Raw genomic sequence first — 19299 nt, 5'->3', positions numbered from 1 at the left:
GGAGCAAGACAATGTGCATATAGAGGATGATGAGGTCAAATACTAAGTGTATACATACACCAATTGTGCAAGATATCCTACTTGAAAAGGTTAGAGAGGCCTGTAATTGTCAACATGGGTAAACCTCAACCATGAGAGATAGAATGTGGAGGGGGAAAAAACAGAAAATCACAGTTTGATTTTTAAAGAATATATTTCCAAATTAGAGTGAAAAATAAGTATTTGGTTACCTACAAACAAGCAAGATTTCTTACTTCTTCTAACGAGGTCTAACGAGGTCTCCACTCGTTACCTGTATTAATATCATGTTTTAACTCATTATTGGTATAAAAGACACCTGTCCACAACCTCAGTCTCTCACACTCCAAACTACACTATGGCCAAGACCAGTGTTCCCTCTAAGCTGCGCGCGTGCGCAATTGCGCACTACTCTCGTCCTCGCTGCGCAGCAGCAATCATATGGCGCGCAGTAAAAAAAAAAAAAAAAAAAAAAAAAAAAAAAAAAAAAAAAAAAAAAAAATCGGATTTTTTTTTTTTTTTTTTTTTTTTTACCCCTTTCCCCATGATGGCGCCGTTTAAGCGGCAGCAAGTGACAGTAGCTCTGTCCACGTATGTTTTTCGTGTTTTACAGCATGTTTTACATGAAAAATGGACAGGTCGCCGAATGGACGTTCCGCCGAACGTTCATTCGGCGACCTGCCCGTCTGTCAAACGTCCGTCGGCGAAACGTCTTTAGGCGAATCATCCGAGTACCGATGATGTCGCTCACACTGGTACTCAGTGCGCTCAGGGAGGTTGACTTTCTGCTCAGACCAACGAAAAATTAGAGGGAACATTGGCCAAGACCAAAGAGCTGTCGAAGGACACCAGAGACAAAATTGTAGACCTGCACCAGGCTGGAAAGACTGAATCTGCAATAGGTAAAACTCTTGGTGTAAAGAAATCAAATGTGGGAGAAATTATTAGAAAATGGAAGACATACAAGACCACTGATAATCTCCCTCGATCTGGGGCTCCATGCAAGATCTCACCCCGTGGCGTCAAAATTATAACAAGAACAGTGAGCAAAAATCCCAGAACCACACGGGGGGACCTCGTGAATGACCTACAGAGAGCTGGGACCACAGTAACAAAGGTTACTATCAGTAACAATGCACCGCCAGGGACTCAAATCCTGCACTGCCAGACGTGTCCCCCTGCTGAAGCCAGTACACATCCAGGCCCGTCTACGGTTCGCTAGAGAGCATTTGGATGATCCAGAAGAGGACTGGGAGAATGTGTTATGCTCAGATGAAAGCAAAATAGAACTTTTTGGTAGAAACACAGGTTCTCGCCTTTGGAAGAGAAAGAATACTTAATTGCATCTGAGGAACACCATACACACTGTGAAGCATGGGGGTGGAAACATCATGCTTTGGGGCTGTTTTTTTCTGCAAATGGACCAGGACGACTGATCTGTGTAAAGGAAATAAAGAATGGGAACATGTATCGAGAGATTTTGAGTGAAAATCTCCTTCCATCAGCAAGGGCATTGAAGATGAGAAATGGATGGGTCTTTCAGCATGACAATGATCCCAAACACAGCCAGGGCAACAAAGGAGTGGCTTCATAAGAAGCATTTCAAGGTGCTGGAGTTGCCCAGCCAGTCTCCAGATCTCAACCCCATAGAAAATCTGTGGAGGGAGTTGAAAGTCCGTGTTGCCCAACGACAGCCCCAAAACATCACTGCTCTAGAGATCTGCATGGAAGAATAGGCCAAAATACCAGCAACAGTGTGTGAAAAGCTTGTGAAGAGTTACAGAAAACGTTTAGCCTCCGTTATTGCCAACAAAGAATACATAAGAAAGTATTGAGATGAACGTTTATTATTGACCAAATACTTATTTTCCACCATGATTTGCAAATAAATTCTTTAAAAAGCAAACAATGTGATTTTCTGGGTTTTTTTCTACATGCTGTCTCTTATGGTTGAGGTTTACCCATGTTGACAATAATAGGCCTCTCTAATCTTTTCAAGTAGGATAACTTGCACAATTGGTGGTTGACTAAATACTTATTTGCCCCACTGTATGTTTGTTTTATTTAATCATGTTCAATGAAGTTCAGTGCTTGTATTGATTGTTTACACAAATTTTTACACTTGCTGCAAATGAATATCAGCTCCAAATATCAGTTATCGGCCTCCTCTAACTATAAATACCGTATTTACTCACATAAAAGCCGCCACCGCGTATAAGCTGCACCCTTAAAATTGCCTTAAAAGTGTTGAATTTTACAATTTCTCGTGTATAAGCCGCCCCCTGCTTTACAGGGAGTTTATTAGGGAGTACAAATGTGTTACTTTGAAGGGAAAATCTTAAGAAAAATCATCACACATGGTTCTGAGATACTGTATGAATCAAAAGCATATTGTTAGGGTCAATATCATGAGTTAATATGCCTGTCTTTGTAAATGAAAAAGATCAAAATATTCAATTTGAAAAAAGAAATAAGTCTATCTTGATGAGAACTCGATGGTTTTTAATGACATACCGTTTTTACTAGCATATAAGCCACCTGCGCGTATAAGTCGCACCCTTAAAATTGTTGAATTTTACAATTTCTTGCATATAAGCCGCCCCCTAATTCTCAATTTTCACCTCCATATTTATGGTTTAAATAGGGAGTAAAAATGTGTTACTTTGAAGGGAAAATCTTAAGAAAAATCATCACACATGGTATTTTCTGAATTAATCAAAAGCATATTACTAGGGTCAATATCATAAGTTAATATGCCTGTCTATGTAAATGCAAAATATCAAATTATTCAATTTGAAAAAAGAAATCAGTCCATCTTGATGTGAACCCGATGCATTTTAATGACATATACAGTGGCCCGACATACGAGAAATTTGAGATACGAGTAAAATTTCGGGCAAATATTTATCTTGAGATACGAGACAAATTTTGATCTATGAGCAGACAGCGGACGCCAGAGGCTGCTCATAAGAACATCATGGCCACTGTCTCTCTCCCCGCAACTCCCTTGTGTAATTTATCTCTGATCGCAACTCCCTCTTGTAATGTCTCTGCGAGCACTGGGCGGAGCGTTGCATTTTTTCAGTGTTTTTTTCCCGTTAGTCATTGCGAATGGCGAGGTGATCGTTAATACGAGAGTTATATATACTACTCGTTGGCAAGTGGTCGTGCGTTATCATATTTGTGTGCATAATTTTCGGAGTATTTTGAAGGGAATACAAAAGCAAACTACCATCGATAGGTTGCATCTGAAACTCAGGGTGGAGGGGGGCAAACAGAGTCAAAAAGAAGAAACGTATAAAAATGTAAAACAAAATTAGAATTAAGTTTAGTATAAGGTTAGATTAAACTTATTTTTGAGTGTGTCTGCATCGTAATCAAAGTTCATTTAAATTTGTTTATGTTATGTTACGAGCGTTGCCGTGCAAAAAGTCTACCCCCCTCGGCCTCCCTCTCTCTACCCTCTGCGAAATCCGTCTAATTTTAGTTCTATTAAACACATTTTAGTATACTATTAAAACACTAGTTATTTCATAATGTGTTAATGGATGGCGAATTAGAACAAATAAAACATTTTTTCCAATCCAATATCCTGTTCTTGGTGTTTTTTCAGAGGGTTGGAACGAATTAATTTGTTTTTAGTTCATTTCAATAGGAAACGTTTGTTCGAGTTACGAGAATATCGACATACGAGCTCAGTCCCGGAACGAATTAAGCTCGTTTCTCGAGGTACCACTGTATTACAATTTTCTTACCAGAAGTTTAAGACGTGGCGGCCAAATCGATTTTTTTGATGGTCCATATTACTGCAATAATTGTCACTTTCGAACAAGAAATAAAAAGAAAAAAATCAAAGCGTAATTTTGTTTTATTTCATAATCACCAATGACCAATCATTTCCTTTCTGTGTTCCAAAAGGGAGGGTGTTGTTTGCACGTAGACAAATTCAAAAAGGAAGTAACATACGCACAACCAGGAAACATGCCCATAGCGCTATACATAGTGTTCACTAAGTCTCTGGGTGCAATAATAGGAAACACATTACGTAGGTATCAAGGTTTATATTTCTGCAAGACCTTCGATCAGCCTTAACTATGTGATGTGCTGTCATGGTACAATCTACGGTCAGAGCACGTTTAACTGCAGTAAGATGGTGGCACCCCGAACGAGCAATAGCAGAGACGAGTGTACTCATGTCTGGCCAGTCTGAGCACGTTTCAATACGGTAAGATGGCCATGCCCCGAGCGAGCAGTGAGGGGAATGTGGAATTTTTTCACCTTTTATGCAAGATTTATTTTTCCTTGAATTATACTCATACACGTCGAAATGCATTTTGTTTAGCGTTTTATCTGTTTATCTATTCTTTATTTTGAAATAAATGACCGTATCGGCCGCATTGTCTTGCGTCATGACGTAACGGCGCCATTTTGTCGTGACGTCATCGTGTCATGGCGCCGTCAACTTGCAGTTTCGTGCATGTCGTGTTTTTATGCGCATATAAGCCGTACCCCTCGATTGAATCATCATTTTTTTTGTCCGACAAAAGCGGCCTATATGCGAATAAATACGGTAATTGGCATCGGTCCTGAGAAGCCCGTATCGGTCGATCTCTAGCCCATGCTGCTGACAGACACCCTAGGGGTGTTGTGTTTTGTGTTGAGACTAAATCTGATTAGGCTAATTAGAGACCAAATTTATTAAATTTAAAGCCAAAATACTCCCAAATACGACATTGGCAATCATATTTTCTCCCCTTCTTCCTCATTTTCATTTTCTTTTTCTGCGATTAATTAATTTTGGTCCACCTCGTCAAAACCTAAATCTCGTAAGTGTGACTTTCATAAGAAAAAGAGGGCTTTCAAGTTACATACTCACCATAAGCAGTCATGGTACCCACATAGGGCCCATCCATAACACTTTGATTCTCCTCGGCTAAGGCCTTGATGTAGCGTTTGCTCAGGTCCAGGATCTGTTGCCGGAGCACAGCGCTGTTCTCGTGGCTGGCTCGCTGCTGGATGGTGAAGTGTAGGAGCATCATGCCCCAGATAAACCCAAAGCTAACCAGGAGTAAACCTAGTTTTTGGGATGATAGCTTCCATAAGAATGGTGTAGCCATACTCAATGAATGATATATAATCTAACTATTGGAAAGCTGCAATGGTCCAAGTGCTGATGGCATGATTAGTTGTTTTGGGGCTGGGATGTTCACTAGGAAAAGGTCCGCAAATTTCTAATTTCCTTCTTTGGCCCATTTTAATAACAAAGTGGCATCTCAGGCTCCAACATGTATTCTACAGAAGAAAAAGAGAGGGAAAATGACAAATAAGAGGACAGTTGGTTGCTGATAAAAAAAATGCAATTAAAAAAAGGTGTCTGGAAGAAAGTGTTAACAATTTACTGTATTGATCCGAATATAAGACGGTATTTTTGCAAGACTGAAAAAGTTTCAGACGTCTTAAATTCGGGGCTAGACATAATATCCATTCACAATGCTAAATGGTGCCAGATATCTTTAAAGCGAATGCTGAACACTAATGGGTAATGCAGCTATTGCGATTTTGTTGTTTTAACGCTTCAAAAACCACCATCCATTTATTTAGAAATGTGATTGAATTTTAGTTTACATATTTAAATGTTCTGATATTAAGATGTGATAGTTTTGGGATGATTTGAATGAGCCAAAATAGCATGCTTTTTCTCTCGAATATATTGTTATGCACATTTGTTTAAGATATACCATATTTCCAAACCTAAAGGACACACTTAAAAGTCTACATTTTTCTCTAAAATGGTCGATGCGGCCAATCGGTCGCTGTACCGTGTATGCAGTAAATTCAAAATTTTGTATGACTGACTGCTTTACTGACTGGTTTCATTTCTTGCTGACACGCTACTTACTGCAGTACACCTAGCGGACTTTCACCCTCAAAATAGCCCGCCTGCGTACTGTACGCATTACGGTAAATCCATTCAAAACATCTCAGACGAGCAGCGAGGAAGTTGACTCATAGCGCTTTTAACCCTTATATATATATATATATATATATATATATATATATATATATATATATATATTGTTTATACTATATATATATATAGTATATACAAATAGTATATTGTTGTGTTGATTTAAAGCCATTTTCAAAACAGACTATGCCGGAAATATGACAGGACAGGCTCGACTTTCATCATTAGCTTCGATGGCGATAGGAAAAAAGGAAGAAAGAAAGGAGGATGGATATTGTGTACAGTTAAAAAGAATTTTTGGTGAGTATAATATGGCTATATTCCTTTTAATGTCTGAAAAGCTCCAGTATTTGTATTTAATCATGAAATGCTGCTAGGAAGTGGATTTTACCCCATTTCTGTGCATTAATTTATTGATTATTTTTTATGTGTCGCAGCTGTAGCTGCAGTAGAGGTTTTAAAAGGTATCAAAAGCTCCAGTACAGTGGTACCTCGACATACGATCTTAATCCGTTCCGGGACTGAGATCGTATGACGAGATTCTCGTAACTCGAGCGGACGCTGCCCATTGAAATGAAAAAGCTCCAGTACAGTGGTACCTCGACATACGATCTTAATCCGTTCCGGGACTGAGATCGTATGACGAGATTCTCGTAACTCGAGCGGACGTTTCCCATTGAAATGAATGGGAAACACATTAATTCGTTCCAACTCTCTGAAAAAACAACAAAAACAGGATATTGGATTGGAAAAATGTTTAATTTCTTCTAATTCGCCATCTATTAACAAAGTAACACATAACTAGTGGTTTAATAGTAATAAAATGTGTTTAATCTAACTAAAATTGGGCAGATTTCGCCGACGGGAGATAGAGACGTTTGGGGATGTGGGGGGGTCCTTTTTTTTCCACGACAACGCACTCGTAAACGGAACAAACTAATTTAAATTAACTTGGATTAATATATACAGACACTCAAACATACGTTTAATGTAACTTTACACAAAACTGAATTCTAATTTTGTTGTAATTTTTTGTTACCTTCGTTTTTCCGGGTTGGCGGTTTGCCACGCCTCCACCCTCACGTTCGCTATCGATGGGCTGTTTGCTGTTGTACTACGTATTCCCTTCAAAATATTCCGAAAATGATTCACACAAATGTCCTCACAACAGGATAACCCACGACCACTTGCCAACGAGAAATAGTCTTGTAGTACATTTTAGCGATCGCTCCGCTGCTCATAAAGACCGGCTCGCAACTCCCTCGTTGAAATGGCTCTGGTTGCAACCGCTTTGAACGGCGCCTATGAGAGAGAGTTGCGACCAGAAATATTACAAAGAGGGAATTGCGAGCCAGTGCCGCTGATGTTCTTAGGAGCAGCGAACGAGAAGTAATATAATACTCCTCTCTGGCTCCCCTCAAGGCTGTGTACTGAGTCCTCTCCTGTACTCCCTGTACACATACGGCTGTACACCGACCCACCACTCGATCATCTAATTTGCCGAGGACACCACTGTGGTCGGACTCATCTTGGGGGGTGAGTCTGCCAACAGAGATGAGGTCAACAAACTGTCTTTGTGGTGTTTGGTGATCAATCTCACACTAAACACCACAGAAACTAAATAAATAATCCTGGACTTTCGCAAACGCAGCACAGATCTGGCCCCACTCCTCATAAATGGAGTATGCGTAGACAGGGTCCAGTCCTTCAAATGCCTGGGGTTCCACGTCACGGACAAGCTATCCTGGTCTACCAACACCACGGCATGGTACTCAGGAGGAACAACTTGGACACTAAGCTTCTGGTAACCTTCTATAGAGCGACTGTGGAGAGCATCCTGGCATACTCCATTACAGTGTGGTACGCTGGAAGCACGGCAGCAGACAGAAAAGCCATGCAGAGAGTGATCAACACCGCCCGGAAGATCATCGGCTGCTCTCTGCCCTCACTGGATGACATTACCAGCCCTCGCTACTTCAGCAGAGCCGGGAACATTGTCGGGGACCCATACCACCCTGGTCACAACCTGTTCCAGCTGCTGCCCTCTGGCAGACGCTACAGGTCTCACAAAGCACAGACAAATAGACTTAGGGACAGTTTTTTCCCACAGCCATCAGGACTCTGAACCTGCATTGGCACAACACAATCCTTTCTGTGCAATAACTATGTGCAATATCTTAGATTGTGCAATATTTTAAAATTTATCTTGCCAGGGCATGACTTTTTATATTTGTATGTTACTTATTATTGTTACTGGGAAAACGCACTTTGTGGAGTAGCACCACCAATTTCGTTATACTCAGCTGTGTATGATGACAATAAAGGCTTTTGATTTGATACGGATGGATAGATACGGATGGATGGATACGGATGGATGGATACGGATGGATGTATACGGATGGATGTATACGGATGGATGGATACGGATGGATGGATACGGATGGATGGATACGGCTGCATGGAGACGGATGGATGGAGACGGATGGATGGAGACGGATGGATGGAGACGGATGGATGGAGACGGATGGATGGAGACGGATGGATGGAGACGGATGGATGGAGACGGATGGATGGAGACGGATGGATGGAGACGGATGGATGGAGACGGATGGATGGAGACGGATGGATGGAGACGGAAGGATGGAGACGGATGGATGGAGACGGATGGATGGAGACGGATGGATGGAGACGGATGGATGGAGACGGATGGATGGAGACGGATGGATGGAGACGGATGGATGGAGACGGATGGATGGAGACGGATGGATGGAGACGGATGGATGGAGACGGATGGATGGAGACGGATGGATGGAGACGGATGGATGGAGACGGATGGATGGAGACGGATGGATGGAGACGGATGGATGGAGACGGATGGATGGAGACGGATGGATGGAGACGGATGGATGGAGACGGATGGATGGAGACGGATGGATGGAGACGGATGGATGGAGACGGATGGATGGAGACGGATGGATGGAGACGGATGGATGGAGACGGATGGATGGAGACGGATGGATGGAGAAGGATGGATGGAGACGGCTGGATGGAGACGGATGGATGGAGACGGATGGATGGAGACGGATGGATGGAGACGGATGGATGGAGACGGATGGATGGAGACGGATGGATGGAGACGGATGGATGGAGACGGATGGATGGAGACGGATGGATGGAGACGGATGGATACGTCCATACCCACCTGCGTCCATACCCACCCGCGTCCATACCCACCCGCGTCCATACACTCCCGCGCCCATACCCACCCGCGCCCATACCCACCCGCACCCATACCCACCCGCGCCCATACCCACCCGCACCCATAACCACCCACTCTAATTTGGAAATAAATTCTTTAAAAATCAAACAATGTTATTTTCTGTTTTTTTCCCACATTCTGTCTCTCATGGTTGAGGTATACCCATGTTGACAATTACAGGCCTCTCTACTTCAAGTAGGAGAACTTGCACAATTGGTGGTTGACTAAATACAGTGGTACCTCGACATACGAGCTTAATCCATTCCGGGACTGAGCTCGTATGACAAGATTCTCGTAACTCGAGGTAAAGTTTCCCATTGAAATGAATGGGAAACAAATTAATTCGTTCCAACTCTCTGAAAAAAACACCAAAAACAGGATATTGGATTGAAAAAAATGCTTTATTTCTTATAATTCGCCATATATTGACAAAGTAATAAATAACGAGTGGTTTAATAGAAATAAAGTGTTTAATCTAACTAAAATTGGCCGGATTTCGCCGAGGGGAGAGGGGCTTCGTTTTTTTTTTCTTCCACACAACGCACTCGTAAACAGAACAAACACTCCACCCTCACGTTCGCTATCGATGGGCTGTTTGCTGTCGTACTATTCCCTTCAAAATATTCCGAAAATGATGCACACAAATGTCCTCACAATCGGAGAACGCACGACCACTTGCCAACGAGCAGCAGTCTTATCAGCGATCGCACCGCTGCTCATGGGAGCTTCGGGGGCGCTGGCTAGCGGCTCATTTTAGCTTGTAGCATCTGTGTTCGCATCCCCTCGAACGGCGACTATGATAGAGTTGCTACCGAGGATGCTGTTGCGAGCCAGTGCCCCCGATGTTCTTATGAGCAGCCAACGAGCAGAGTCTTTTATCAGCGATCGCCCCGCTGCTCATGGGAGCTTCAGGGGCGCTGGCTAGCGGCTCCTTTTAGCTTGTAGCATCTGTGTTCGCATCCCCTCGAACGGCGCCTATGATAGAGTTGCTACCGGGGATGCTGTTGCGAGCACGAGTATACTTCATTACCCAGAAAGCCCTCTTTTCCCCGCGCATGGGCGTTGTGCGTTTCCTGGTCTGAATAGCTCATCCGGTGCTCGTAAATATTGTTATACGTACACGAAAGATATGCAAAAAAAAAATGCCATGGCCACCTGGCTTGGTCGCATCACGAAATTTTGACCGCATCACGGGCGAATTATTCGATCGAAATTTCCCCCGTAAGACGAGCATTCCGTATGACGAACGGTCGTATGACGAGGTACCACTGTACTTATTTACCCCACTGCATTTATATAAATAACCCCACTGATTGTCATGTCATGTGTCGGACCGTCTGCTTTTTTACACTGACGTTCCGGGAACAGGAAGTGAGACTGGTAATGCGGTCTGTGAACACCAGGAAGGCTGCGGGCCCAGACGGAGTACCTGGGAAGGTGCTCAAAGCCTGTGCTGACAAGCTGGCTGGAGTCTTCACAAATATTTTCAATTGTTCCCTGCAACTATCCATCATTCCATCTTGTCTGAAATCTGCCACCATCATCCCTGTCCCCAAAAAGCCAACCATTGGCAGCATGAATGATTATAGGCCTGTTGCCCTCACGCCTGTGATCATGAAGTGCTTTGAAAAGTTGGTAGCCCGCCATATCAGGAATACAATCTCTCCCTCAATTGACCCTCACCAGTTTGCTTATAGAGCAAACAGGTCCACTGATGATGCTATTGCCATTGCTCTTCATACAGCACTGAGCCACCTGGAACACCCTGGGAACTACGTGAGGATGCTCTTCATTGACTATAGCTCAGCCTTCAATACCATAAAACCGGACATTCTGACTGACAAACTCTCCCACCTTGGACTATCCTCTTCAATCTGCTGCTGGATAAAGGACTTCTTGACCAACCGACCACAGACTGTTAGACTTGGTCCCCACCTCTCTTCCTCCATTACACTAAGCACTGGCTCCCCTCAAGGCTGTGTACTGAGTCCTCTTCTGTACTCCCTGTACACCTACGACTGTACACCCACCCACCAGTCTAACGCCATCATCAAATTCGCTGACGACACCACTGTGGTCGGACTCATCTCAGGAGGGGATGAGTCGGCTTACAGAGATGAGGTCAACAATTTGTCTTCGTGGTGCTCGGTGAACAATCTCACACTGAACACCACGAAAACTAAAGAAATAATCTTGGACTTTCGCAAACACGGCACAGATCTGGCCCCACTCCTCATAAATGGAGTATGTGTAGACAGGGTCCAGTCCTTTAAATTCCTGGGGGTCCACGTCACGGACAGGCTCTCATGGTCTACAAACACCACGGCAGTGGTGAAGAAGGCTCAGACACGACTCCATTTCCTCAGGGTACTTAGGAAGAACAACTTGGGCACCAATCTTCTGAGAACCTTCTATAGAACCACTGTAGAGAGCATCCTGGCGTACGGCATCAGTGTGGTACGCTGGAAGCACGGCGGCAGACAAAAAGGCCATGCAGAAAGTGATTAACACTGCCCAGAGGATTGTCGGCTGCTCTCTGCCCTCACTTGAAGACATTGCCAGCCCTCGTTACCTCAGCAGAGCCAAGAACATCATAGGGGACCCTTACCACCCTGGTCACAATCTGTTCCAGCTGCTGCCCTCTGGAAGACGCTATAGGTCCCACAAAGCTCGGACAAATAGGCTTAAGGACAGTTTTTCCCCACATCCATCAGACATCTAAACTCGCGCTAACATAACACACATTCCCTTCTGCGGTATATGAATAGATGTTTGGTTGGTGATCTGCCTCCTACTAGCTGACTTGAAGTAAGGTAAGTGGAAGACAGTGTGAGGTAATCGAGAGGTAAGCGACCTGTATCCACAACAGCGGAATGACAATTTACAAGTGCGTAACTTACACTTATTTAGGTCTTTTGCCGATTAAACGTAGCTTATGGAGAAGCACCATCAATTTCGTCACACGCAGTTTCTGCGTGTGATGACAAGTAGGCTTTTGTGTTGTGGTAATGACGACATGGCCTATGTCCGATTATTATTATTATTATTATTATTGTTATTTTGTTTGGCAACGCAATATTTCCACGTTACCTCGATCCCTGTTCCATATGCCTCATTCCTTGCTTTCCCGTGTCTCCCCTCATCAGGTTTGGTTATGTGATTTGATTTCCTAGTCTTGTTATTTTCTAAAATCCTGCTTAAGTTATTAAAGTTTTGGTTTTTGTCCCACAACAACGCACTCGTAAACGGAACAAACTAATTTAAATTAACTTGGATTAATATATACAGACACTCAAACATACGTTTAATGTAACTTTACACAAAACTGAATTCTAATTTTGTTGTAATCTTTTGTTACCTTCGTTTTCCGGGTTGGCGGTTTGCCACGCCTCCACCCTCACGTTCGCTATCGATGGGCTGTTTGCTGTTGTACTACGTATTCCCTTCAAAATATTCCGAAAATGATTCACACAAATTTCCTCACAACAGGATAACCCACGACCACTTGCCAACGAGAAATAGTCTTGTAGTACATTTTAGCGATCGCTCCGCTGCTCATAAAAACCGGCTCGCAACTCCCTCGTTGAAATGGCTCTGGTTGCAACCGCTTTGAACGGCGCCTATGAGAGAGAGTTGCGACCAGAAATATTACAAAGAGGGAATTGCGAGCCAGTGCCGCTGATGTTCTTAGGAGCAGCGAACGAGAAGTAATATAATACTCCTCGTATTAGATAATAAAAATAACAGGAAATGCAACAGCTCAGCTTACCCACGTATTGATTGTGGGTAATGAAGTTTCATTCTGAGAAAGAGTGCCATTGCCTATCGGCGTTGTGTGCACGAGTATACTTAATTACCCAGAAAGCCCTCTTTTTGCCCGCGCATGCGCGTTGTGCGTTTCCTGGTCGATGCGTCTGAATTAATCGTTCAATGCTCGTAGATATTGTTATACACGAAAGATATGCAAAAAAGCTTGGTCGCATCACGAAATTTTGATCGCATGACGGGCGAATTATTCGATCGAAATTTCCGTCGTAAGACGAGAATTTTGTATGACGAGCGGTCGTGTGACGAGGTACCACTGTATTTGTATTCAATCAATAAATGCTGCTATGAAGTGGATTTTACCTAATTTTAGTGCATTTTCTTGTCATTTCACGTATGGACGTATCGACGTTCATCGCTGTCTTTTTACCGGGGAAATGATACTCCGGGCCTGGTTCTGATGTCTAAAAAGCTCCAGTATTTGTATTTAATCAATAAATGCTGTTTTCGGCTGGATTTTACCCCATTTTCGGGCAATGTTTGCTCGTACGCCATTGATGTTCATCACTGTCTTTTCCCGGGAAAATCGCCCCCCTGGCCTGGTTTTAATGTCTGAAAAGCTCCAGTATTTGTATTTAATCATGAAATGCTGCTAGGAAGTGGATTTTACCCCATTTTTGTGCATTGATTTATTGATTATTTTTTATGTGTCGCAGCTCTAGCTGCAGTAGAAGTTTTATAGCCATAAAATATTTTTTTAGGGTTGAATTTATACGTTGAAGGCGCTACGAGAAAATGCACCGACCGCCACTCCTTCGCACGAAACGCTTCCTACATTAAACGGTTCCTACGTTGAGCGCTCTATTTGTAAAATAAAAGGCAATACATAAAATTATTTTATACATATATACATACAGTGGTACCTCGTCATACGACCGCTCGTCATACAAAATGCTCGTCTTACGGGGGAAATTTCGATCGACTAATTCGCCCGTGATGCGGTCAAAATTTCGTGATGCGACCAAGCCAGGTGGCCATGGCATTTTTTTTTTGCATATCTTTCGTGTATAACAATATCTACGAGCACGGAACTAATTAATTCAGACGAGTTTCTCATACGACCAGGAAACGCACAACGCGCGGGCAAAGAGGGCTTTCTGGGTAATGAAGTATACTCGTGCACACAACACCCATAGGCAATGGCAACCTTTCTCAGAATAAAACTTCATTACCCACAATCAATACGTGGGTAAGCTCAACTATTGTATTTCCTGTTATTCTTTCTCAGGAAAGTTGCTCCCGCGATCGTTCTTTAAAGACTATTTCTCGTTGGCAAGTGGTCGTGCGTTATCCTATTGTGATGACATTTGTATGCGACATTATCGAAATATTTTGAAGGGTAGACAAAAACAAACAACTCTTGATGCGTTCGTTTTGAAGACTTCGGCGGAGCGGCCAGGTGGTGTCAACCCGTAGAACTATGTAAGGTAAAAAAGATTACAACAAATTTAGAATTTAGTTTTGTTTGAAGTTACATTAAACGTTGAGTGTCTGTATATAGTTATCCAAGTTAATTTAAATTTGTTTGTTCGTTTACCAGTGCATTGCCGCCGTGGATAAAGCCCCCCCCCGAGCAGCCCCCCCCCCGCCTCCGTGTATGCCGCTGTCTATACCCTCCGCGAAATGTGTCTAATTTTACTCCTATTAAACACATTATTACTATCAAACCACTCGTTATTTATTACTTTGTCAATATATGGCGAATTATAAGAAATATAACATTTTTTTCAATCCAATATCCTGTTTTTGGTGTTTTTTTCAGAGAGTTGGAACGAATTTATTTGTTTCCCTTTCATTTCAATGGGAAACTTCCGCTCGAGTTACGAGAATCTTGTCATACGAGCTCAGTCCCGGAACGGATTAAGCTCGTATCTCGAGGTACCACTGTATATATATACACATACACATTCCCATACACATAAAATGTTCGTAAGTTCGATCTTGTCTGAAATCTGCTCTTGTCTGAAATCTGCCACCATCATCCCTGTCCCCAAAAAGCCAACCATTGGCAGCATGAATGATTATAGGCCTGTTGCCCTCACGCCTGTGATCATGAAGTGCTTTGAAAAGTTGGTAGCCCGCCATATCAGGAATACAATCTCTCCCTCAATTGACCCTCACCAGTTTGCTTATAGGGCAAACAGGTCCACTGATGATGCTATTGCCATTGCTCTTCATACAGCACTGAGCCATCTGGAACACCCTGGGAACTACGTGAGGATGCTCTTCATTGACTACAGCTCAGCCTTCAATACCATAACACCGGACATTCTGACTGACAAACTCTCCCACCTTGGACTATCCTCTTCAATCTGCTGCTGGATAAAGGACTTCTTGACCAACCGACCACAGACTGTTAGACTTGGTCCCCACCTCTCTTCCTCCATTACACTAAGCACTGGCTCCCCTCAAGGCTGTGTACTGAGTCCTCTTCTGTACTCCCTGTACACCTACGACTGTACACCCACCCACCAGTCTAACGCCATCATCAAATTCGCTGACGACACCACTGTGGTCGGACTCATCTCAGGAGGGGATGAGTCGGCTTACAGAGATGAGGTCAACAATTTGTCTTCGTGGTGCTCGGTGAACAATCTCACACTGAACACCACGAAAACTAAAGAAATAATCTTGGACTTTCGCAAACACGGCACAGATCTGGCCCCACTCCTCATAAATGGAGTATGTGTAGACAGGGTCCAGTCCTTTAAATTCCTGGGGGTCCACGTCACGGACAAGCTCTCATGGTCTACAAACACCACGGCAGTGGTGAAGAAGGCTCAGACACGACTCCATTTCCTCAGGGTACTTAGGAAGAACAACTTGGGCTCCAATCTTCTGAGAACCTTCTATAGAACCACTGTAGAGAGCATCCTGGCGTACGGCATCACAGTGTGGTACGCTGGAAGCACGGCGGCAGACAAAAAGGCCATGCAGAAAGTGATTAACACTGCCCAGAGGATTGTCGGCTGCTCTCTGCCCTCACTTGAAGACATTGCCAGCCCGCGTTACCTCAGCAGAGCCAAGAACATCATAGGGGACCCTTACCACCCTGGTCACAATCTGTTCCAGCTGCTGCCCTCTGGCAGACGCTATAGGTCCCACAAAGCTCGGACAAATAGGCTTAAGGACAGTTTTTTCCCCACATCCATCAGACATCTAAACTCGCGCTAACATACACACATTCCCTTCTGCGGCATATGAATAGATGTTTGGTTGGTGATCTGCCTCCTACTAGCTGACTTGAAGGAAGGTAAGTGGCAGACAGTGTGCGGTAATCGAGAGGTAAGCGACCTGTATGTAATCGAGAGGTAAGCGACCTGTATCCACAACAGCGGAATGACAAATTACAAGTCCGTAACTTACACTTATTTAGGTCTTTTGCCGATTAAACGTAGCTTATGGAGAAGCACCATCAATTTCGTCACACGCAGTTTCTGCGTGTGATGACAAGTAGGCTTTTTGTGTTGTGGTAATGACGACATGGCCTATGTCCGATTATTATTATTATTATTATTATTATTATTATTATTATTATTATTATTATTTTGTATTACTTTCCGAGTAGTGCTTCTTTCCGCCGCTAATACCGACGCCTGGCGCTGTGAGCGCTCAGCTCACCCAGCATCCACCTTCCTCTGCCCAGTTCGTTGCACTGCGTAAATTGCGTAAGTGCGTGACGTATCTCCAGTGCGCAAAGAACATTTTTCATTTTTATCATGAAATTTCTCGTGCAGCCATTATTCAATATGGTTGGTGAAAAGCGAAAGGCTTCTAGTGAGGGAGGTGCAAGGAAGAGGCAAGCCATTTCATTTGAAACGAGTGGCAATAATAACGAAGCTTCATGCGCTTGAGAGTGGTGAGCGTTGCACGGGCATACAACTTGAATCGTTCGACCGTCAGTACAATTTATAAACAGAATGATCGAGCAGCAGGACCCAAATATTGAAAGTTGCACAAAGTTTGCAAATCAATTGAATGATGCCATACAGTGCTACCACATCATTTATGATGAAAAAAAGAAGAACACTGTGCAATCGTCGTTTGATCGCTTCTTTCGGCCAGTTTCTAATACATAAATCTCTGTACATACATGCATGCATGCATGCATGCACACACACACACACACACACACACACACACACACATATAACGTAACGACTCTAATTAAAAAATTGCTTAGTTACTACCAAAAAAAACGATACCCAGCCGGTTAACGGCAATGAGACGAGCTTCGTCTTGTCATAGTGTTCGCTGAGACAGGATGCTAGTGAATTGAGAAATGCGTTAAAAAATAAATAAATAAACTGTGTTGCCAATGTGCTATACAAGCTATATTGTGTTGCTAGTGTGCTACAAGACCTATATTGTGTCGCTAATGTGTTACACAAGCTATACTGTGTTGCTAATGTGTTACACAAGCTATACTGTGTTGCTAATGTGTTACACAGGATATTACAAATGATCTGTAAAAGCAATGACACCCCTTTTGCGCTCTACGCTAAAGGAAAGAGCCGGACTGACAGTGAAACGAGGTAGTGTTAACCTTAACTCGACGGTGGTACCCCCCTTGCAGTTCCGTTTGCTGTTGTTAACTATTAAGGTGTGCCTGCTACAACTGTCTACCACGACTGCAGTAACTTCTGGTTTGAAACTGGAATTTAGTCAACCACCACTCAGTCCATGACGAAACAAGAACCCCCGCAAAGACAAGTCAACTACCCAGGCCCAGCAGCGGATCGACTACGCCGTACGTCTAATGTCGCGAACTTACCTCATTTATTTCATTTTTTTCCTGATAGGCAGTTGCACGGCCGATCGATAGGAAATTCACTAAATATCCATGAAAGGGACGACGAACTGTGTAAACTGGCTGCCTGTATGGTAATTCCAGATACAGCGCATGAGCCTCTCGATTTGCTCTGCCTACTGGCAAAATCGAGTGAAGAAACCATCTGCAAAGTAAAATCTGCCGTTGAAGCGCAAAACCACCTTAAATATTGATTATAACTGTTTTCTATCAAATATTTCTGTCAATTTGTATTTATTTTTTAAGGAATTTACGATAAAACCTTTGGGTGATTTGATTAAGCGAAAACTGAGCATGAAAATCTCTTACGCAAAAATTAAACAAAAATGACAAGACGGTCACTTAGAAGACTTTCAATGAATGTTTTGTTTTTACTTCCACCTTCTGGTAGAGATAACTACTACAACGTAAACTATAGAAATATTGGACACTGGCACTCGAAATCAAATCCAACAATCACGTATTTTATACACCAATTAAATCTTAGAATCTTATCAAAGAGTATTCAGAAATAAACGATCAATACTCACATACACTATTGAATTTGTCCAAAAAGAATACAGTGGTTCTTTTACACACGGATAGATGTTAGTACATCGGCCTTACAGTTTTGGGGCTCTGGGTTAAAATCCAGGTCGGTCTGGATGAACACTCTAAATTACCCCTGTCTGTGAGTGTGAGTGTGAGTGGTTGTTCGTCTCCTTGTAGTTTTGATTGGCTGGCTACCGAGATATAATCAAGGTGGAAAATATTTGGAAATTTGGAATCGATTTCTGAAACTGCCAATCAGCCCCTTTTCAGGGATGGCAGCGACGAATTATGGCAGAAATATTTTATAATATTAAAGTTTAATGCAATGCAGCAGCAAAGTCTAAATTCGAAATTTAAGGTGTGAATGAACAAACAAGATGCTCGGTCGAAATGGGGAGTTTAGGAGCACTGGAAAAACAGTCACATTTGTAAATAAACTTTCGTGGGTGGGCTACTATATTGACTCATGTCGCAACAAGGGGATTTAGGGCTGAATCCAGCACCACTAAGCAACTTTTGGGTTACCAATTTGTTTTTTAAAAATAAAATTTCTTGGAAGAAAGTATTTGATTGGTGCGCCACATAATCCACAGAGCAATAGATGACCAAGGCGTGGTCAATCCCCCAATATATCAATTTCAAAGACTCCGTATGGATGTTATCAAATTAAATGACAGTGAGAAGTATTGCCTATTTATTATAGATGTTTTAAATGGGTCGACATTTGCGACACATTTTATTGGGTAGACCATACAAATTACTATTATTCACTACGCAATGAGAATTAAATGACAAGGTAAATACAACAAAAGTAATGGTCTGCTGTCAGGAATCTGACAAATTAAATTTGCTACATTAAAAGGCAGTGACGGGCAGTGCATTTTCTGG

At 42.8% G+C, this 19299-nt stretch overlaps 1 protein-coding gene across 7 annotated transcripts in view; it reads right to left on the bottom strand.

Moving 5' to 3' along the window:
- mgat5 (alpha-1,6-mannosylglycoprotein 6-beta-N-acetylglucosaminyltransferase) overlaps positions 1-18189 on the bottom strand; it is a 166604-nt gene extending 148415 nt beyond the window's left edge. For 4 of the 7 annotated variants that reach the window (XM_077602033.1, XM_077604184.1, XM_077605748.1 and 1 more), the window contains exons 1-2: positions 17845-18189; positions 4895-5310 (exon numbers count right to left, since the gene is read on the bottom strand). In XM_077602033.1, coding sequence (XP_077458159.1) covers positions 4895-5135 — 241 coding nt within the window. In that variant the 5' untranslated portion in view covers positions 5136-5310; positions 17845-18189. Of the gene's footprint in view, positions 1-4894; positions 5311-12603; positions 13126-17616; positions 17815-17844 lie in introns of those variants that run through there. The other 3 variants (XM_077603681.1, XM_077602887.1, XM_077606399.1) reach the window with 3 other exon arrangements.
- Between the last annotated feature and the right edge of the window lie 1110 nt (positions 18190-19299).

Source organism: Stigmatopora argus, chromosome 1 (assembly GCF_051989625.1).
Source record: "Stigmatopora argus isolate UIUO_Sarg chromosome 1, RoL_Sarg_1.0, whole genome shotgun sequence".
Classification (NCBI taxonomy): Eukaryota; Metazoa; Chordata; class Actinopteri; order Syngnathiformes; family Syngnathidae; genus Stigmatopora; species Stigmatopora argus.
Note: the sequence above shows the minus strand (reverse complement) of the source record. Positions and strands in the feature narration are given on the sequence as shown.